General features: G+C 47.5%; 1 protein-coding gene across 4 annotated transcripts in view; it reads right to left on the bottom strand.

The window, feature by feature from the left end:
- KCTD15 (potassium channel tetramerization domain containing 15) overlaps window positions 1-22,265 on the bottom strand; it is a 387,504-nt gene that overhangs the window by 101,141 nt on the left and 264,098 nt on the right. For 3 of the 4 annotated variants that reach the window (XM_077309655.1, XM_077309656.1, XM_077309657.1), the window contains exons 3-4: window positions 7,483-7,520; window positions 2,574-5,019 (exon numbers count right to left, since the gene is read on the bottom strand). In XM_077309655.1, coding sequence (XP_077165770.1) covers window positions 3,871-5,019; window positions 7,483-7,520 — 1,187 coding nt within the window. In that variant the 3' untranslated portion in view covers window positions 2,574-3,870. Of the gene's footprint in view, window positions 1-2,573; window positions 5,020-7,482; window positions 7,521-22,265 lie in introns of those variants that run through there. The other variant, XM_077309658.1, reaches the window with a different exon arrangement.

The raw sequence follows: 22,265 nt of genomic DNA on the forward strand, positions 1-22,265 counted from the left end.
GGTATCCCCTGTGCAAGCACTGGGTCATGCCTGACCCTCGGGGTGACGCCCTCCAGCGTTTTCATGGCAGACTCAATACGGGGTGGTTTGCCAGTGCCTTCCCCAGTCATTACCGTTTACCCCCCAGCAAGCTGGGTACTCATTTTACCGACCTCGGAAGGATGGAAGGCTGAGTCAACCAAGTGTGGTTAAGGGACTTCTAATCTAGCAAACCAGGTTTGGTTCCTTGCTACTATTCCACATGCAGCCAGCTGGGTGACCTTGGGCTCACCACAGCACTGATAAAGCTGTTCTGACCGAGCAGTGATATCAGGGCTCTCTCAGTTTCACCCACCTCATAAGGTGTCTGTTGTGGGGAGAGGAAAGGGATTGTAAGCCGCTTTGAGACTCCCATCGGGTAGAGGAAAGCGGCTTATAAGAACCAACTCTTCTTCTTCTTCTTCTTCTTCTTCTTCTTCTTCTTCTTCTTCTTCTTCTTCTTCTTCTTCTTCTTCTTCTTTGCAAAAATCTGCCAAAGGAGGGCAGCATTCCCCGACATCAGCATTTCTTGGTTGGGAAAAAGTCAGGATTTCGCTTTTGCATAATATGCCTGTTTAGCACCTGTAGCACGAAATGCTGTAATCGAGATGCCTTTTGGCTTTGTGTGAGCTAACCGGATTTTAGAAACTTTGTTCCTGCTGCTGCTGTTACGCTTTTTCTCTTGCCAAACAGGAACACTGAATCTGCCAAGGGGATATTGTCTTTCTTTCACCAGCAGTACAGCGAATTAGACAGTTCATATCCTGGAGCTTTAGATTCGATTCTTGCTCCTCAAGGTGGAAAAAGTCCACACTTCCCTGTTTCTGGTTCACAAGCAAGTGGCTTCTGGCGAGGAGGGCAGCCCAAATGGAGGTGAAGCCCATCTGGAGGAAGAATGGAACCATGCATATATTAAGGAAAGCCTTTTCCTGATCTTCCAATGAAAAACTCTCTCATTTGAATAAAGGCAGCCAATAACAAACTGTGCCTTACAGTGGACCCACACACTTTCTGGAAAGCTCAGCAGGTGCCAAAGGAAGTACTGGTGGGTGCCTTGGTGCCTCTGTGAGCCATATTGGGAAGCCCTCTGATAAATTTTAATTTATTTACCTTTCTGCATGACTCCAGCTCTGGTCTCCTCAAGGGAACAGCAATAAACAGCCGGTGTGACAAATCAAGTTACCAGATGGGCTCATATCGGTTAAATAATTCTATGTACGTTCCTGAAGGACTTTAAAGGTAACAGTCAACCCTTATGTTAGAGTCTCCCCATCTCTCTGTTGCATTGTTAAGTATTTATACTGAAAACTGTCCAGGCCAAAATGCTGTACTTTGGGCTTATGCAATGTGAAACAACTTTTACATCAAATATTTCTACAGAGTGGCTTCCTCAAAGCCCTCACCTTCCCTTTGAGGTGCTTTCTGATATATGGGTAACATGACCGAAGGCTGTAATTTCCACAGTGCTCACAAGGAGTGACTACAACCCCCCCCCCAAAAAAAAGTAAGAGGATTGGATAAATAACATACAGTGAAAGGCAACATTCAATATTTTACAGTCTTGTACAGCTTGGCCCCTACTGGGGTAGAATTTTGGGATTATTGTGGATCAAAGTAAAAGGTTGGACAAATGCTGGCAGGTTACAGGCAGAGCCCAACTAAGGTTGGATCCTTATAGGATTTGCAACCTCAACCACTGACAGGGTTGTTCAATGCCTCTGGTCTAGGTTACCCAGCCCATTCATTGGCTTGGATCCAGACTGAGATTTCCATCAGCGGAACAGAACATCCCTTCCTCTCCTTCCCCACTGCAGCCCACTGATCTCTGCAAAATGCTGCTCCTGAGGGAGACCCCATCCCCTGCAAGGAGCAACATGAGGAGGGTCTATAGCAGGAGGGGGGAATTTAATGGAAACAGCCAATTCAGTTTGAATCCAGCCCCTTGATTCTGCATCACAGCTATGCTATGGTCCCACCTTTGCATTCCTTAAGACAAAAATAACACCTTGAACAGGACTGGGAGCCTTGCGTGGGGGCAAATAACTGTTTGTCGCCATTAAAAGTAGAAAACCCTGATGGGCAGGAAGCCGCATCTAAATTTATTTGCTACTTTAAAGGCGACATTTGATATTCCCCAAGACGACATAGATTAAACTAAAGATTTATGTTAATGCCAAGGATTAAAAGAATTTTAATAGTGCACATAAAGATGCGAATGTGCTGTGTTTTCGTTTTTTCCTGCAGACGAATGTGCCATAAGGGAGCTTTAGATGGAGGAGAATGTATTCATATCCGGCGAATTGTAACATCTGGCTTAATTTTGCACTCATGTGTTCATTAAATATTAGTTGCTTTCAATTGGTACATCCTTGAAATCACACTTTACAACGGAAAGATTCCCCCCCCCCTTCGGTATTCCCAAAAGGCGAATGGAAACAGTTCCATAAAACAGCATTTCACTGACCGTATTTCTACAGAATCCTGATTGTCTGATTTACCGGGGAGGAAATCACAGAGAACTTTACATACACCTCCCCTCCTTCCTTTCCTCACCGAACAAGGCAAACATCCACTGGTCTCATATTGGAAAAGTCTGTGCTTTATTAGGAGCCCTGCCATTAGATGTATGAATATACCCAACGTAGAAATCAAGTCAAAATGACAATGTAATGGAAACAGTTCAGTTGTGCATGGAAATACAAGTGGAGTGATAATGGTGGGTGATAATCTAGCTTCTTCTTTTCTTTAAATGCTGCAGCTGCAATGAACTCTGCAGGAGAACCTTAAAAAATGCCTAGCAAATATCACAAACAGGCACAGACAACAAACACTTCTTTTCTGTAGGCTTTGCAGGCCGAAGAATAAGTGGAAAGTGTTTTTTTTTCTTTTTTAAAATGAGGTTTCTCTCTCTTTCTTTTACATGATCTATTCCTGCGATTGCAGAAATCACAGATCATCCTTGAAAAAACATGGAAATGAAGTCGCTTCCTGTATCGCAACCCAACACCTGAATGTAGAAGTTAATTTAGAGCAGATGTACACCACAAACTGGTCTCCAGTCATGGTTCCCTCCCAAGAAGCCTCGGAACGGCATGTCGGTGATGCCCAGAGGCATCTCAGACCAGGGGATCTCAATCCTGAGACGCCTGTGAGCACAACTGGAATCTGAGCAAGGAGCAGAGGGCACCATTACAAAATGGTTGCCATGGGAGGCAGGAGTGAGTACAAGATGGCTGCCATGAGGGCAGGGTTGCTACCCAGGAGCCTTTGGGGGGGCATGAGAGGATTTCAAAGTGGGCACCAGGAAAACAATGTTGTGTGGCACTTCAACTTCACTTCACAGCACGGGCACAACCTCACCCCCTAAATTTTGCCCTGCTGTTCCACCAAAGGGAGGCAGAGCAGCAGCAGGTAACTGAGTCATTGACATGGGGGCCATTCCCAAAGGCCGGGAAGTTCTCAAGCCACGCATCCTCCTGTGACCCCTTGTGGAGTTTTCTGGAGCACTTCTTGCTCCAGCAAAGTGGAGAAAAGCCAGGATTTGGCTGTTTGCTGTGGGTAAAAGACGCTTTTGGGAAAGAAGGGCATGGGCGCTGGGAAGCACGTTGGCAGGTGCCATGGCATCTATGGACACCATTTGGGGGATCAATGCCCTATCTGCACCCCCCTGACAGAACTACCCTCACCCGAGATCTCTGGAAAGGGGGTAGGACTGTGTAGCCCGTGGAAGCCTGTGGTGTAGATCTGCCCTTTATCATATTTGAAAATGGGGGCAATTCATCAGGAATTTCTTAAACACGGACTGCTGTAGGAGGAGCTTCTGACAGATTGTTGCCAGCAGTTCTCCCTCCTTCAGTAAAGGTCTTGAAAAGGCTTGGAGTAGTTAAACATCAGATAATCCATATAATAGAAATCATAGCTGCGTTGCCTTTGAGCAGGGGAAAGCTGTTTGAAATATTGCTGCATAATCTGAGTGGTCGTTCGCTCTTCGTCAGAATGTCTGTCTTTAAACCTAGGAAAAGTCAAATTCTGTGGAGCGTTAATTAAATGCAGGAAGAAATTGGCATCTTCTTCCATCGTTTCAAATTTGCCTATAAAATCATAGTCTATCAAACATGGGCTACAAAGTCTGTTGACGTGATCCCAGTGGATGTCCATCCCCACCGGCCGGTGTACATCTAGCAGATACTGGATGAACTCTTTGAATTTCACCCCGGAACCTGTCCTTAATGCTTCCTTGGTGGCATTGACTCGGTACCTTGAAATAATGGGCCTGCCAAAAACTGGGTGGTAATAGTTATTAGGGTGCTCAAACTTGTCTCGAAATGCGGAAACCAACTTTCCAAAAGGCTCCCGGACAAAGAGCATCTTCGTGTAAGTATTGAGCCTGTAGTTGATCCCTTTGCGGTCAAACCCATCCAGCCTTTTTAAGTAATTCCCATAATGCACTGTGTTGTGCTGGATAACCCTGGTGGAGGAGGCCAGCCCATTAAGAACCATGAGCACCCTCTTCCAGTTGGAGCAACCAGCTTTGGGGACTTCGCAGTAGAGAATTCGGTATTTATCTTCGACGAATATCCTGGAAACGTGATACGGTGTGATTACACGTTTGCTGTTGCTCTTGTATTTGGCGCACGTCTCTCGCATGAGTCTCTTTCTTTCTCTTTGGGTTTCGTACAGGCTTTTCCATTTGATGTCGCTTCTGTCCTCCAATTTTAATATGGACAGGTTGGGGAAAGAGCCATTGATGGCAATCAGGACGGGACTCTTCTTGATGACAAATCTCCTCTTTCGCTTACGAGTCCTGGCAGGATTGGTCCCCACACCTTTTTTCTGATGGTCTTTAATGACAAACAGTACATTTGGCTTGGTATCTGCGCTTTGATGCTCGGTCTGTCCATTTGGAATTGGGTATAACGAAGCTCTCTGGCTTACGATAGGGAATTCAGCCGCGGCGTTCCCCTGTATTTTCCCATCCTGATTGTTGCTGGGCGCACAGTCCTAATGGGGGGAAAAAGGCCCGAGAAATTACTAAACGAGAGAGCATTCATCACTGCGGACAGCTTGTTCAGTTTAATGGGGCGAGCTATTTGTACGGTTTTAGTTCCGCTTAACAATGGAAAGAAAATGCATTGTCTTACAGGGGACTTTGGTGGCACTGTAACGATTTTTCGACCCTTTCCTGCTTTGGAATTTATTGTTCTTCACACAAGCATCAATTCCAGAAACATCCAATGAGGAAGCAAGCCTAATTGTCTGAGAGTTTATGAGGAGTTTATGAGAGTTTATGAGGAATTTTTCGAAAATTCATCTCAGGGTCTGTGGGGATACCACTCACGTGTATGTTTCTCAAGGTATGGTTGAATCCTGATACTATGTGGAAATGAATAGATATAGAAGAAGAAGAAGAAGAAGAAGAAGAAGAAGAAGAAGAAGAAGAAGAAGAAGAAGAAGAAGAAGAAGAAGAAGAGTTGGTTTTTATATGCTGCTTTTCTCTACCCGAAGGAGGCTCAAAGCAGCTTACAGTCACCTTGCCTTCTTTTCCCCACAACAGACACCCTGTGAGGTGGGTGAGGCTGAGAGAGCCCTGATATCATTGCTCGGTCAGAACAGTTTTATCAGTGCCATGGTGAGCCCAAGGTCACCCAGCTGGCTGCATGTAGGGGAGTGCAGAATCAAACCCAGCATGCCAGATTAGAAGTCCGCACTCCTAACCACTACACCAAACTGGACCATGAATGCATGGAACATTTCCCTCTTGTGTGGCATCATGGGAAACCATGGAACAAGCTGGCCTCTGAGTCATCACACACACATCCAGATATTCTAGACTAGTTCCTCCCATTCTTGACTGTGGACTTGGGGAGACAGCTTGGCTTCTTCCTGGCGGAACTTCTTAGGTATCGCATCCGATTGGATCCCATGGGCCTGTTCTGCTAAGGACCATTCTCACCTGCAATGCAAGGGACCCCTTATGCTACCAGAAACTGTTCTTTTGGAGGCTTCTGCTCCGGAGCAAAGCACACAACGAGTGGAACAGATCTGTAGGCTCCAACCCATTGGATTAGCTTGAAAGCCCTCACTCTGCTGTGACTTCATCTTTGGTTTTTCGATCTGTTTCCAGCTGAATGCTACAATGCTGAACTTGGGAAATATGTGCTAGGCCAGGTGGCTGTCATCAAACTGGAGAATCACCAGCACCATCAACTTATACAGGGTTGGGTTGAACCAGCTTTTCTGCTGGGAGGAATGGAGAGGCATCCTCTATCCACTGAGAAAGCCTATGCTGGAGCCCCTGGGATCTCCATGGACAAAATCTATAATGAGGTTTGTAGTAGTGATAGGGCCAGTTTATCTATGTAGCATGTGTAGCACGTGCTATGGGCCCCGCACTTCCAGGGGCCTCGCACGGTGTCTCCCTCCCCAGATCAGGGCTGTAGCCTTTCTCCTCCCCCGTTTCTCCTCCTTAAGGACACTCAGAGTCATATCCTTTTACTCTGTGGGGCCCCCTCTGCTCCCAGTCTGGTTGCTCCCACTGCAATTGTACCCTGCTGCTGCTGCTGTTATCTCTTCAGTCGTGTCCGACCCTTGGCGATTCTATAAGAAAGTCTTCACCATGTGCCCCTGTCTCTGACTGCTTCTTTTAGTTGGTTCATGGTCATCCCTGTGTCAGCTTTGATTGTGTCGAGCCAGCAGATCCTTTGGTGACCACGTTTCCCTTTGCCGCTGACCATGCCGAGCATTAATGATTTTTCTAGCGAGTTTGATCGCATGATGTGTCCAAAGTAAGTGAGCTTTAGCCGTAATATCTTCCCTTATAGTTGGTTTGCTCCTCTCTAAAACTATCTTGTGGGCAACTTTGGTTGTCCACGTACCCTGCAAATCCTTAAACTGACTCCAGTGCTACAGGCTGTGCAAATCCTTAAATCTGAGTAGCTAGGGGTCTTGGGTGGGATTCATAGGAACCACTGGACCCAACCCAGAGAATTCAAGCTCAGCCTGCCCCACAGCAGGCTTCTAGACAGATGAATACATGACCAGTGCTTCAAGCTAAGCAAAGAAGGTCCCGTTCCCAGCCATTTTGAAGGCCCATGGCCACTAGATGGCGAAGTTTCACCAGGAGTCTGTCATGCCGGGGAGGCGGGGGGGGGGGGGGGGAATGCCTTTAAAAAGAGAGTTTGGAAATTAGTTTTAAATTAGAAAAGTTTAATGCAAAACATGGATATGCAAAATATTTTTCAGGCAAAGGGTGTCAGATTTAGCCAGCCCTAACAAACTACCAGAAGCTAAATTTCGACAGCTTAACAAATTGAGAGAATTTAATAAGCGGATTTGTATTCTGGGAAATCACGTAGTAGCTCCGTTCCTTTGACAATCAACTCCGCCCGTCCAGTTCCTGGCTGCAGCCCACCCTCTGCTCCTTGCTCTTGAAAGCACAACTTCCCAACACACTTTTTAACTTACTTTCTTGGGCTGCTGAGATTCCATGTTATACCTTAGTCCTAAGAGAGAGAGAAGAGAGAGAAATCACTATTTTGTTACGTTGGTGTGTTCTTCTCCAGCTGTTGAGGCTAATGCACACACACATGCATATGCACACGCACACACACACACAAACACACACAGTTTGCAACTTTGAGGGACTTAACTGGCAGAAAGACAGCATATAAAAGTTAAAAACAAATGATAAACAAACACAATATTCTTTGGACACTATTTAAAAAGAAGGCGTGACTGTGATAAATATATAGCAAGTTGGGGGACTGCAAGACTTCATTCATTCATTCATTCATTCATTCATTCATTCATTCATTCATTCATTCATTCATTCATTCATTCATTCGATTTTGATGACTTCCCCTCCCAGCAAAGCCGGCTCAGGGTGGTTTACAGCATTTAAAATCATACAAATTCAAAATGTCCATAATAACAACATTGACTGCACGGCATCATTTCTGGAGCGAAGCTGCCACTCTAGAATTCCAAGGAAACTCCGTGGCAAAACCACAGAGATCCTGCTTAATCTAGAATGTCTCTTCCAGTTTGCCTTGGAAACAATTTATTTATTTATAGGCCGCCCCTCTCCAATCCAGATGGAGAATTAGACCAACATCTAAATGCTTGTGCTATGTCTTGTGCAAGTGGAAACATCTTTGAAGAACATAACAGAGTCCTGCAACTCACAGAACCAGCCAACCCACCAGCCAACCTCATTCTGCAAATGTCTGATTGCTCTTTTGCCTGTGAAAGCTGGCCACAGGATACCCACTGATCGTTCTGGTCTACCTTGCAGGGTTGTTGTAACGGTTACTGAGGCACTATTGCTTGCGATATTGTTCCTGTCACTTTTGCTTTTGAGTTTCAGAGTACCAGGAACGGCTGCGGAGGGGGACCATGTCAGACAAGCAATGTTTTTTGGGCTGCCAAACTGCAAGGTGCTTGAGCATCTCTCGTGGGGTGCATGGAATCTCCTTGGTCTGATGCTCAAAATCCTGGGAGCCTCCTTTTTCAGGTTGCACAGTGCTCAGCCCAAACTCTATTATTCCATAGAAGCCACTACCTGGACCTCATTATCCCTGAGTTTGAACTGGCTTGCAAAGCCATTCAGCTAAATCACGTCACCCCGGATAGGAAAGGAAATGACATTGCTCTGTGCAGGGACAGCAGCATTCTGCCAAACCTTGCCCTGCCACACCTTTGGCTCCAGTGGCTGTTAGTCTATCACGATGCTGCCCCGCATGCTGCTAACAATGCCAGGCCTTCTGATTTTCCACTGGAAGCCGGTGTGGCGGGGAGGCGGAAAGAGAGAGCGAGAACAAGAGAGAACCCACCATGGAAAAGCGCTCACGGATTATGCAATCTGGCCGAGCCGCTTTATGCATCTCCTCGGCGAGGGTGCAAACACTTGTCACTGTCGAGGCTGCCGGAGAGAGACCTTCACTTTAATTAGTGGGCCTTTGCAATCTGCAGACTTTTGACAAGGAGAACTGCAGGTCAGCGCACAGTTACCCGGCAGCGTGGCACTCTATTGACAGCGGCTCCGGAGAACAGTTCAGCCCCATCAGATTACTTTTTAACTGAAGGCGCTTGTTTTTGGCTGCTCGGGAGGAGGCGTTTGAGTGAGACACCCACAGGCTCCCCACCCTGAGATCGCTTGCGTTGGGTTAATGAGCAATGCCCCTAAATCTAGGGCCTGAAATGTCATGTCAGCTCCATCCAGGGCTGTCTTCAAGGTTCTCAGTGCAGAAAAAGATTGAGAGGCTCCCCATATTTTTCTGATCTCGTTTTCACTGCCCAGGGCAGTCTTCATCAAAGAAGAAAAAAAATTTTTTTTTGCACCCTGTCTTTTCCTACCCGAACCAGAACAGCTCCCTGTGAGGTAGGTGAGGCTGAGAGAGCCCTGAGAGAACTGTGACTGGCCCAAGGTCACCCAGATGGCTGCCAGTGGGGGATCAAACCCGGCTCTCCAATTAAAGGCTGTTGCTGTTCACCACGACACCAAGCTGGCTCTCAAAGGTCAACAGGAGCATCTGCCTCAGGCTTAAAGCTTCCAGGTCTGAGTTGGGCAAGACCTGGAGATGTTTGGGGGTGGAGCTGGGGGATGGCCACCTCCCAAAGCGGCCATTTTCTCCAGGGTGAAAGATGGCCTCTACCACTTCCTGACTTCCCCCAGCCACACAGGATGGGGACATCCCTTGCAGAATACAAGACTGCCTGTGAAAGCAACCATTTTGTGTCCTCTCTAGCACGGCATAGCTGTTAAGAGTGGTGGCTTCTAATCTGGCAATCCAGGCTTGATTCCCCACTCCTCCACTGGGTGACCCTGGGCTCATCACAATCCTGTTAGAGCTGTTCTCACAGAGCTCTCTCAGCCCTACCAACCTCACAGAGAATCTGTTGTGGGAAGAGGAACTGAAGGTGATTGTAAGCCACTTTGAGACTCCCGCGGGTAGAGAAAAGCGGGTTATAAAACCCAACTCCTCCTCCTCCGCCTCCATCCAGAGATGTGGATGTCTGGAAAAAAGTCCCCTGGTCTTTTCTTACAACTGAGGCAAGTTCCTCCACCCCTGCTGGCACCAGCCCACTGCTGAGAAGCAGAGGGAAGGTAAAATATGCACCATGTCATGATGTCATGCAATGAAGAAAACTGTGCCGTGTCTTCCAGGGGGAGAACAAGACATACAGTTGCCAAGTTGGCTGGAGTCTTATGTTTCAGACAATGCTCAGCCTGCGGTCCCCTAAGCCAAGGGTAGTCAACCTGTGGTCCTCCAGATGTCCATGGACTACAATTCCCATGAGCCCCTGCCAGCAAATGCTGGCAGGGGCTCATGGGAATTGTAGTCCATGGACATCTGGAGGACCACAGGTTGACTACCCCTGCCCTAAGCTATTCAGTGCCGAAAGAAAAGCTCTTAGCGATAGCTGCAGTTTTCCTGCCAATGATATTTCCCAAAGATGGCTTCTTCACAGAGGTTTTAATTTTCTTTTATTTTCTCCTACACATTCCGCACTTCCAATTATTAAATATAGCAGAGAAATTCCATTAGCTGGAGAGACAAATAAGTGCGTCGGGAGGACACGACGGCAGAGACAAGCACCGAGAGGAAGCGCCCTGAATGGATGGCGGCTGGAGGAGCTGATTGCTAATCACTTGAGCGCCCCTTCAGACCTGCCACTTCACCGGGATGGCGTTTTTAACCCTGGATTACTGACTTGCACACTCTTGGCTCGGCAACATCAGGGTCTGAGGAGAAAACTGCCACTGAATGTTGTGAACTAAATTGGGGGAACTGCTCTGTGGCAATCGGCTGGAGTGGCCGGCGACTTAATTTAATGTGACGGTGACAGGCTAGGCTTGGACCAGGGAGGCTGATTGAGGGATTAAGATGGCCAGACTTTCTAGGGAGTGGTTCTGAGGCATGCGTTCTGCAGGGCAGAAAACCGTACGTAGTACATCTTCAGATGTTCATAGACTACAGTTCCCATGAGCCCCTGCCAGCATGGCCCGTTGGCTGGGGCTCATTGCAATTGTAGCCCATAAACATCTGGAGAGTCACAGTGAAAAATCTTCACTTGAGAACCTAGGCCCATTCTGCACACATTAGATAATACACTTTCAGTGTGCTTTTGCAGCTGGGTTTTCCTGTGCGGAACAGGAAAGTCCACTTCTAAAGTGCATTGCAAGTGCATCCTTTAACATGTGTGACATAGGCCCTGGATAGCTCCTGCCAACCACAGTAGACAATCCTGAGCTTTACAGAGCAAAGGCCGGATTCAGTACAAGATAGAGAACAGTTTAAGTCACATTGGATCCCCATTGGAGAGAAAGGTGGAAGTTACATGAAGTTAAGTTTTAAAAAGCTTTTTGTGTTTACGGGAGCTCTGCAGGCCAGGCACTCCTGCTCTGCTCCCTGCATTGCCAACGTGTTGGAAGGAGCTGTCCCAAGAGGGCAGCTGTGTCAGTCTGCAGGAGAAGAGGAAAGTGCTACTGGATTTGAACACTGCTCTTCCAAGAGGCAGCTTCCTCATTGGAGCCCAGAAGCTCCCTCACTGCCATCAAGTCCTCTCTGAGTTCAGTCCTGAAGGCCTGCTCTGTGATTTTGAGATCTGCTGTGTTCCTTCCGTTAGGGAGACCAAAGGAAAGAGGCCACCTGGCTGTCCTCTTTTGTCCTGCCCACCTAATCCAGATGCTGCCAATTTACCAGCCTGTGTACACCGCCATCTGAAAGGAAGCTTTTGTAGATTACTTTAACCTATCAAATAAGTCATCTGTTCTGCTGCGTTGAGAAATTTTTTTACCAGCCTTCACTAACTCACCTGTATGCTTTTCAGTTTTATTACGTGGAAGGGAATTAATGGGGTGAAGCAAGCGAGGTTAACCAATCCGGAGGGGTCCTCACACAAAGCTTCCATCAAGAAGCAGACAATGTGCGCCTCGAATCTCTTTTAGCCTTCCATGTAGTTTCAAGTGGTCAGTGACATTTCTGCAGAGAGGCAGTTTCACAATGAGTGCTTTTCAATAAATGATAAAAGGAAAATCTCCGGCTCCTTTGAAGAACTTGGCGGGTTCCTGCTGCAGCATTCCCGTGTATGCTATTTAATGTGCACGGGTCGTCCCCCAGCAGAAAATGTGTGGGCTTGTGCGGAAGCTGGCTGGCTCCATACTTGCAGGGGGGAGAGAGGGGAGTTCGCTCCACCTAACAAAATGGGAAGAAGGCAGAAGCAATGGATCCTGGGTGAGTCTATTATCCATTCACTTCCAAATTTTCGAGCCCTCATTGCACAAAAAAGCACTTCCATTTTCTCCTGAACAGGGGACAAGTTCATTTGTAATATGGTTTATTATTCTGGTTAGTTTCAGAAACTGGGATTTGGCTCACAGGCAGTCACTGGGACCATTTCTGCATTAGGAGACATACCTTGTTTTAGCCTTGCTTTGGATTTCCTTTTGAAGCTGTGAGTCGACTCTAGCCTTTCCGCATTTGGGTTTTCCTCCCTTCATTTCATGGGCTGAAATTTGCAATGCGCTTTCCGTACTAAGTCTGAGGGAGGCAGCCTCCCACCTGCTTTGATCCCGTCCCCTTTTCAAAAAATGTTACCACTTCCGCACATGGGGCAAAATCACATGATGTCTCCTATCTGCAAATGCGTGATAATAAATTCAGCCTTTATATTCCTCCACACCAGTGATTCCCAAAGTGGGCGCTACCTTCCCCTGGTGGGTGCTGCAGCGATCCAGGGGGGCGGTGATGGGCCACAGGTGCATTTGGGGGCGATGAATAACTGTAAGGGGGCGGTGAAAGCATAAAAGAAAGAAGAGAAGATTAAAAAAAATTAATTTCCAGGGGGCGCTGAGTAATATTTTTTCTGGAAAGGGGGCGGTAGGCCAGATAAGTTTGGGAACCACTGCTCCACACTTTGCCATGGCGTCTTGCGTTTCCCCTTTCTCACTGGTGTTGAAAAGGCACTAGTGAGAGCAATGTGCTCTTTTAGTCTCTGCTCCTCAGCTTGTCAATCCATGGAGGCCTTCCCTTCAGCCTTCCCGTCCTCTCTCCACAACAGACATCCTGTGAGGTAGGTGGGGCTGAAAGAGCTCTGACAGAACCGCTCTGTGAGAACCACTCTAACAAGACTGTAACTTGACCAAAGTCACCCAGTTGGCTACATGTGGAGGAGCAGAGAATCAAACCCAGCACACCAGAGTAGAAACCACTGCTCCTAACCACTATACCATGATGGCTCTCTGCAGGCCGGGGGGGGGGGGAAGCATCCCAGAGGATACCCAGAATTCCCCAAGCTTTTGTGCCTGTGGACCCTGTTGGGATTTTGGACAGGGCTGGTGAGCACCCCACCTCCCAAATGGCTGCCGTGGGAATCAAATCCAAATCCAAAATGGCTGCCTCAAGACAGATCCCCATGAAGTACTTCGTTCCTCACACTTCCTGGGAAGAAGGCAGCGCTGAGGCGGGAATGGAGGCCCCCATTAACTAAGAAAAGCCCCAGTGCTTTCCAGTCCTCTATCTCTAGTGGGAAACCCCTTCAGCTCAATGAGGGCAGCCAACAACAAGTCCCACAAGGGGCGCCACATCGGCCAACCTTGTCCTAGAGTTTTCAAACTCTGCAAGCTGTTTGGGAACAGGGAAGGGTGTATGCAGGGGGAAGTTTGCAACATGTTGCCCTTCCCCTACACTCCATTCTGCCACCTCTCCGCATTTACCACCTCATTATACCGGAAGTCCAAGCTGACAGACGGCCTTGGCAATAAGGCCTTCATCAATCAGTTAAAAACAATCCTTCCTGACGAATCAGGAACAAGGGCCTTTTTTGGGCAATCAGAAGCTTTTGTGGCAATTCCATTGAGACGCTAATAACTAAGATTGTAGCCCCTCATACTGCTTGCGAGTCACCCCCCCCCCCATGTGCATTCCTCTACTTCTCTATTCATATCACCACAGCAAATATTATTTCGGGAACTTTCATTTGCTGAGCTAATGTATGGTTCCTTGAGGGAAATTGATGAGAAAAGGATCCTCAAAACAACAGCTCTGAATGGAAGTCTTTTCTGCCACGCAGATACTTTACACAGAGAGTGATTAAAGTGTGGAATTTGCTGCCAGAGGATATAGTGGTAGCCACAGGAATAAACAGCTTTAAAAGGGGATTAGCTAGATTTGTGGAGGAGAAGTATATCAGGCTGAAGGCCACCTCCGCATTCAGAGACACCAAGTCTTTGAATCTCAGAGCCAGGAGGGAATATCAGGAGAAGGCCTCAGCCTTTAAGCCAGGGGTGGGCAAACTGAGGCCCTCCAGATGTCTATCGACTACAATTCCCATGAGCCCCTGCTAGCTAATGCTGGCAGGGGCTCATGGGAATTGTCGACCATGGACATCTGGAGGGCCACAGTTTGCCCACCCCTGCTCTAAGCCCTATTGTTGATTGTCCAGAGGAACACACATGAGATGCACTCTCTATGCAGAATAAAACAACAGCTGAGAGTGATGTTCCTAGATTTTACACATCTTAGAAGGTGGTGACTATACCAGTATTTGTTGGAGCTACACCTAACAGATTTCCCTTGACCACCCAGCTATACTTCTTCATTGGTTTTAGATAAGAGTGCATTATTTAATATTATTGACCACTGAGGAAGACCCAGTAGGGTTGAAATGCATTTGGTCTGTTCATGTGCAGTTTGATCTGTATAATTTTTTAAATATAATTTTTACTTTGTTTTTAACCTAATATTGGCACACTTTAATAAATAATTGTTAAAATTCCATATTGTTTTATAGCTCAACTTTTAAGTTCCTAACTTTGTTAAGGTTGGGTTTTCATTCCCTTTTTGGTTTTGCAGTGTTCAGTAGGGTTGCCAGCTTCAGGCTGGGAAATATCTGGAGATTTGGGGGGGGGGGGCAGAGCATGGAGAAGGCAGGGTTTTGGGGAAGGGAGAGAGAGACCTCAGCATGGTACAAGGCCATAGAGCCCACCGTCCCAAGGAGCCATTTTCTTCAGGGGAACTGATCTCTGTCATCTGGGAATCCGCTGCAAAAGTGGGAGATCTCCAGGCCCCACCTGGAGATTAGTAACTCTACTGTTCGAAAAACTGGCTCTGACCCCTCCATTTATATTTTATTTATTTATTTATATTTATATTTATTTCCCGCCACTCCCAAGGCCGGTTCTTGGCAGGTCACAAAGTCCATAAAACCATTTAAAACCCCCATAAAAGGACGTAAAACCCCTTACAATCATAACAATACAATACAACAAACATGGCAAAAAATATAACCTCTCCCATGCTAACTACTCAAGGGGATGGCAGGAAGGAGGTCTGAATGGTTAAGTGTAAATTAGTACCAGATGCTAGTAGCACTAAGCGATAAGATGAAATAAAGACATAAATAAAATAGCATGGCATAAAAAGCGGGCATATTTGATCAATAAGCCCCTCTCCTGTCTCCAACAAAGGCAGGAAAAATATGGCGTGGGGTCAGCTGTCTTATCTATCAACACGCTATCCTCTGGCTCAGCAACTTGGACAGGAATCGTAAGTACAGAGCAAGATGTGAAGTTCAGCCATTCGCTAGAAACTCGCTTGACCTTTTCTTTCTATTGCAAGTGCTTGTAGGGCAAACTCCTTTCCCCTCTATCTTCTCTGTACTTAAAAGCGCCCTGAAATTGGACAGAATTGCTCTGGGCCAGGTCACTGATGAGGCTCCCGGGGCCCTCGGCACCTAACGCTCTTGGAATGCAAGTTGAGGAGATGCAGGAAAATAGTCTGGCTCGTGGTGAAAAAAGAGCATACAAGGGGATCTGCCTGAGTAGCACGGGCAGAGTTTTAGTATGCAGCCAGAGTGTGGCACTGAGCAGCTCATTCCACCAGACAGAAGGCCAGGGATCCTTAGCTGGTTGGTGTGGCTACAACAACGTGCTCTCTGGGGAACGTATTCAGAGAGGTGGTCCCTCAGGTATGTAGGACCCAGACTGCATAAGGCCTTAAAGGCTAAAACCCGAACCTTGACCTGGCTCTGGAACTCAACTGGGAGCCAATGCAGTTGCTGCAGCACAGGTCTGATATGAGGTCTCCACCGGAGAACCCGGGCCCCTCCTTTTTGGACCAGCTGTAATTTCCGAAGCAGGGCCAAAGGTAGGCCTGCATGTTGCATGGATCACAGGGGCTAGGTGTTCCAGGGCCAGGTAGAGCGCTAGTAGCTTTGCTTGGCGTAGGTGGAAGAGTGTCAACTGTGCTACCTTTATGACTTGAGCCTCCAATGTAGTTTTATGGCTCTCTACTGAGGAGGGAGATTATCTTTCCTCTAGTGCAGGGGTAGTCAACCTGTGGTCCTCCAGATGTTCATGGACTACAATCCCATGAGCCCCTGCCAGTAAATGCTGGCAGGGGCTCATGGGAACTGTAGTCCATAGACATCAGGAGGACCACAAGTTGATTACCCGTGCTCTAGTGTGTGTGTGTGTGTTTTGGGGGGACTGAGACCACTTCCATGGATTACAAAAAGATAGTTTATTGTAGGGAGTGTCTTTAGTGGCTGAGCCATGGGCCCAGGTTTGGAGCTGATGGGGGTGGGTGGGGTGCTGGGGATAGCTGGGAAGGCTGTGCATGACTTTTTAGATTTGCTATTTGTGTTTCGGCAGGGCTTAACACGGTTCAGTCCCAACCTCTGCACCATATGGTTGAAAAGTAAGCCAAAGTGCCTCTGAGCAGGCACAGAGTGTACTTGTTTACCTTTCAGGAACAGCACCCCCCCACCAAACAGTGGAGACTGGGGCTGCCAGATCAGAGGGCCTTATTTCCAGCGAGACTTGCCTCCTGCCACCCCTCATCTTAGAACACCAGTGCTGCCAGAGCTGCTTGGAGGTTGGCATATCCTGCCGGGATGCCCGCCTGCTTCTCCACCACCTGCTCAACTTCCACACTTGTCAATAAAGAGATTTTTTTTAGAACATAAAAAAGCCAACTCCTGTAAACGACTCCTTCCCAGGGAAACAACCCCTGGAGCAGCTGCTCATGAAAAATCCTTTGTGTTTGGACTGACAAGACAGCGGTCGAAATTGGCATACTTAAAAAAAACACAACCCAACTTCTTGGCTTGCATTGTTCTTGAGTGGTGCTATAAAAGCCCAGCTTCTTTGAAAGCACAGCAGAGGATCTTTCCCATCCCCACAGAAACCAGGATTATCCCCCCACCTACATCCGGACGAATCCCCATTAATAAACTCACCAATTTCAAGCTTGATTATTGCCTCAGACAGCAAGGTGGGCTGCCTCTGCTGGCTCCAACAGACCACCCCTCCTCCTGAAACCCACCATTCGGCCCCCTCCGGCACAAATGATTGAACGCTTCCCTTCTGCCGGCTTAATCCAGAGAGGCTCTTGACAAGCACTTTTCCGGCTTGCTCCCATGGGTGCGTCCCTTTTATTGCCTCCTTGCTGTGAGGAGGGCTGAGGAAAAGCTGGCAAAGAATTATTTAAATTCACTTAATGCTTCAGTGGTGGCTCTTGAGGGCTTACTGCTTTTTCAGTGTGTGTGGAGCACATGAATAATGTTTCTTACCTACGAAGGAGGAAGAGGAAAGGAAGAGGAAGTCGAGGGGAAAGAAGAAGGCGCCCGGGGCCTGTAAGCCAAGACCCACTTTTCATTCACTTTAATATATTTGTGACTGCAGGATGTGCCCAATCGTTCATTTTTTATTCAGTTCATTTGTGCCCTGCCTTTCTCCCACGAAACCGACGTACGAAATTTCCCTCTGCTCCGTTTTTTCCCTTCACAGCCCTGTAGAGGTAGGTTAGGCTGTCCCAAGGTTAATCTGCAAACTTCCGTAGCGCAGATGGGGTTTCGAACCTGGGACTCCCACAGAGCAACATTCTTAACCACTGCTGCACATAGGCTCTCCTCCGTCCTAGGTGTAAACTGCATGGAGCTTTTATTCCAACTCCAGATCGATTCAGTCCCTGCCCTCTACGCAGAATGCGATTTCCGTTTGGATTTTGGGCGATTTTAATTTTCCTTCTGCAGCAAGAAGGATTGATCTGGAGTGACCCTACCTTTATTGTGCGATATCTTAGAGTGCTTTTAATCCTCAATATCCGGATTGTGAAAGAAAGCTCCTCTGATAGGCTACACCTGGTCATGTGATACGCTTGCCTTAAAGGAGAAGCCCCTGATTTCTCTCAACTTCTGTTGGTCCTGGATTTTTTCTCCCTTCTCTGCCCTTTTCAATCCTCTCCTCCACCCCCTCCAAGAAAAGAAAGAGGCTCCCTGCTTGGCTCCTCTCCCCCCCCCTTCAAGAAAAGAAAGATAGAGGCTTGGCTCCCCCCCCCTTCTGAACTACCCTAACCACGTGCAGAAGACTTTCCTGTTTCAATGGGGGGCGGGGGGGGGGAGAAGAAGACCCGAGTTCAAAGCGATCTGAATTCAACAGGATTGACAATGGAATAAAGAAAGTAAATGCAGACTCTGCCCTAGAAGACGACTTGGCTTGGAGCCTCCTAACAGTTTGCGATTGGTCCCAGACCCTGCTGGCCGTTTTATGCAGGCTTCCCCAACATATTCGTAAGCCTAAGGGTACCCACAAGCTCAATATGGTTAGGTACCTTGAGATAATGGGCGCTTGGATGATACGAGAGCAGAGCATATACTTTTTCGCTAATGTCTTTCAGGGAATCAAACAAGAGCATCCCGTCCTTTGGTGTGAAAATCCAGCCTTGCTCATTTAGGCTGCTGTCACTTGACTTCAGAGGAGTCACTGTCTAGCCAATTCTGACTTGCTGTGCACTGTTTGCGACATGATTCCTGATTGGCTGGGCTCGTACATGGAGCTAACTTTGGAGAAACAGCAAACAGGATTGTGTCTTTCTTTCATTTTTTTTTATTGTAATAGGCTTCAGGGGTGTGATGGAATGAGTTTCGCAAATCTCATGCTCCTGCTTACCTGGGAGTTTGGAAGGCTCCACATGTTAGAGAATGCACGTTCAATGCATTTTAGATTCCACATAGGAATATCTAGCTGCAGAAGCACATTGAAAGAGCATGATCCAATTTGTGCACTACCACTCTCCTCTACTCCTCTACCACCCCTTACTTTTTTTGTAAATATAATAGAACAGAAGTATATCGTGGGTACTGAGACTATACTCCTCAAATATCAAAGGGTTTAATAAAATGATAACAATCCCACGTGTTTTTATTTACGCACATACTGAGCAAGTAAGAGCCTCTTGTGGCGCAGAGTGGTAAGGCAGCAGAAATGCTGTCTGAAAGCTCTGCACATGAGGTTGGGAGTTCGATCCCAGCAGCCGGCTCAAGGTCGACTCAGCCTTCCATCCTTCCGAGGTCACTAAAATGAGTACCCAGTTTGCTGAGAGAGCCATAATATCACTGCTCGGTCAGAACAGCTTTATCAGTGCTGTGGCGAGCCCAAGGTTATCCAGCTGGCTGCATGTGGGGGAATAGCAAGGAACCAAACCTGGTTTGCTCGATTAGAAGTCCCCTAACCACACTTGGTTGACTCAGCCTTCCATCCTTCCGAGGTCGGTAACATGAGTACCCAGTTGGCTGCTGGGGGGTAAACAGTAATGACTGGGAAAGGCACTGGCAAACCACCCCGTATTGAGTCAGCCAAGAAAACGCTAGAGGGCGTCACCCCAAGGGTCAGACATGACCCGGTGCTTGCACAGGGGATACCTTTACCTTTACCTTACTGAGCAAGGACTAAATGTCAATGTAAATATTTCTCCCACCCTATTCTAGATGTATCTTCACTGATGTTTAAACTAAGCATAGGTTCTTTATATCTTGAAACTGCAGCATTCAGAAGTCAGCCATTACCTTATCTTCTTTCCTCTGGCTCTGCCTGCTCATTGTTAGCTGCATGTGGCAATGGCTTTCGCCAAGATGGCTGCCGTTCAGGTATGAGCTAGCTGGTTGTATGAAGGTTCTTTTCCTTTGAACCTGTTGCCGGGGTTTAAATCACCTCTGTCTTTCTCCCCACCCCCTCGGGATGCCTGTCCTATCCCAAAGGAAGAGTTTCCATTCTACCATTTTGGCAGGAGTGCTTTAAGGACTTGCGGGACCCATAGCACTAGAGCCAGTTTAAGGAATCATGGAGCCCTAGCACAGTACTGCTGGAGAAGACTCTTGCGAGTCCCTTGGACCGCAAGGCGAACAAACCGGTCAGTCCTAGAGGAGATCAGCCCGGACTGCTCCTTAGAAGGCCAGATCCTGAAGATGAAACTCAAATACTTTGGCCACCTCATGAGAAGGAAGGACTCCCTGGAGAAGAGCCTAATGCTGGGAGCCATCGAGGGCAAAAGAAGAAGGAGATGACAGAGAATGAGCTGGCTGGATGGAGTCACTGAAGCAGTTGGTGCAAGCTTAAATGGACTCCGGGGAATGGTAGAGGACAGGACAGCCTGGAGGACCATTGTCCATGGGGTCATGATGGGTCGGACACGACTTCACACCTAACAACAACAAAGCACAGTACAGTTGCGGTGGGAGCAGCCAGAATGGGGGCGGAGGTGGCTCCCACAGTGGGAAGGGGAGAAAACGACTGCTTTAGAAGATTGATTAGATGGTATTATAACCTATTGAGGTCTTCCCCAACCCCCCTCCCCCCCAAAAAAAAAGCCTCCTGGTATTTTTCAATCCTATGGTGGCAACCTTAATGTAGACTCAATTAATATATCGGCCTAAATCTTGGCATGAAAGACATTTCACTAAATGGAAAAAAAAGATGGCTATTTGCATAACCTGAGTAGGACTCCCCTCCAAATTGCTAGTTCTATCTTAGCTGGAGAATATTTGGCAGAGGTATACACAACACAGACAGGAGGTGGAAAACACAAAATGCTGTTTTCTCTTTTTTGGTCCATGGCTAATTAAGACTTGGAGCAGCTGCCTGTCTTTTCACCAGGAGAAAGGTAGCTGTGCTTGTTTACTTTCTGCCTTTGCTTAGCGGTTTTTTTCTTTTTTTAAAGCATCCTAATTACAGAGTGACATTTCCTGGACTTAATTGATATTCAGCAAGAATTCGACAAGGAGAGCTGGAAAGTCAGGCCGGGTGGCTCACGCTCCTTTCTCCAGCCTCGCTTTGGCCCCTGTTCTTGGGAATACCTCATTAATTAGCACCATTAGCTTTCCAGCTATGTCAGCACTTAATTGTGGTTTCTGCTTAACAACCCTCCATTATTTCTCCACTGTTCTGTTGACTATTGACGTAAAAGGCCGCTTCCCAAGGAAGCCTGACTCTAACAAGGGTGTGGACTTCAGGCTGCCAGCTTTGGGTTGGGAATAAAACAGAGGGCCATTCCACACGAATTCAATGTTGCAGAAGGCTTGCAAATGGTAAACACTACTAATTTGCCGTTCCGCATGACGTTGCACACAGTCTACAACAGTCCTGCAACACTAGCGTTAAAATCGCTTCGTTGTAGCGATTTCGGGTGAATCCAGAAAAGTGGATTCACCCTCAGAAAATCGCTACACTCCTGCCAACAACCTGCAACACTTGCGAAAAAGACCTCAATGTAGCGGCTGAAACAAAGTCCCTCCCCCTGGCTCTCTCCTCCGAACTTCCGGCGAAGCGATCACCATTTTTCCCCCCTCAGAGCGAGCAGGGAAAGCAACAAACCAGGGAGGCTTCATTGACCCAACGAGGCTTCTCCGGCTACAGTCCCTCCACAGAAGTGCTTTAAAGCTCCCCTAAGTCCACAAGCACAACACAGCCCCCTGTTTGCAAGTTCCCTTTATTTTCGACCGAAAATTGCACCCGTGCTGGGGGGGGGGGATTTTTTTCACTCGGGGGGGCCTGGTAACGATGACTCGCCAGCTCACACACCTTCTAGTTGGGTCTCTACGTTAGGAAGAATCAAGGCATATTCATTGCAACGTGTGTGTGTGTTTTTTAAACCTGTGCTCAAAGGGAATGGGGCTTTTCAGGAGCATGATAACAACCGCCCATTGGCTGTTCGTTTGATTGACGGCCAGGGACGGAAACAAGCACAGAAAAAATCGCTTCCTTTCTAGCGATTTTTGCGAGACCGGAAACCTGTGGGGAACGAATGAAACGCTACTAGATTCCACTACAAAGGCAGGTTTGCAGAACGCCGAGATTCCACTATTTAAAATAGCGTTTCCACTTTGTGAAACCAATTGGCAACATTGGTCCTTGTGCGGAAAGGCCCAGAGATTTTGAGGGTGGAACCTACAGAGAGTGGAATTTGGGG

This window comes from Paroedura picta, chromosome 14 (assembly GCF_049243985.1).
Source record: "Paroedura picta isolate Pp20150507F chromosome 14, Ppicta_v3.0, whole genome shotgun sequence".
Lineage (NCBI taxonomy): Eukaryota > Metazoa > Chordata > Lepidosauria > Squamata > Gekkonidae > Paroedura > Paroedura picta.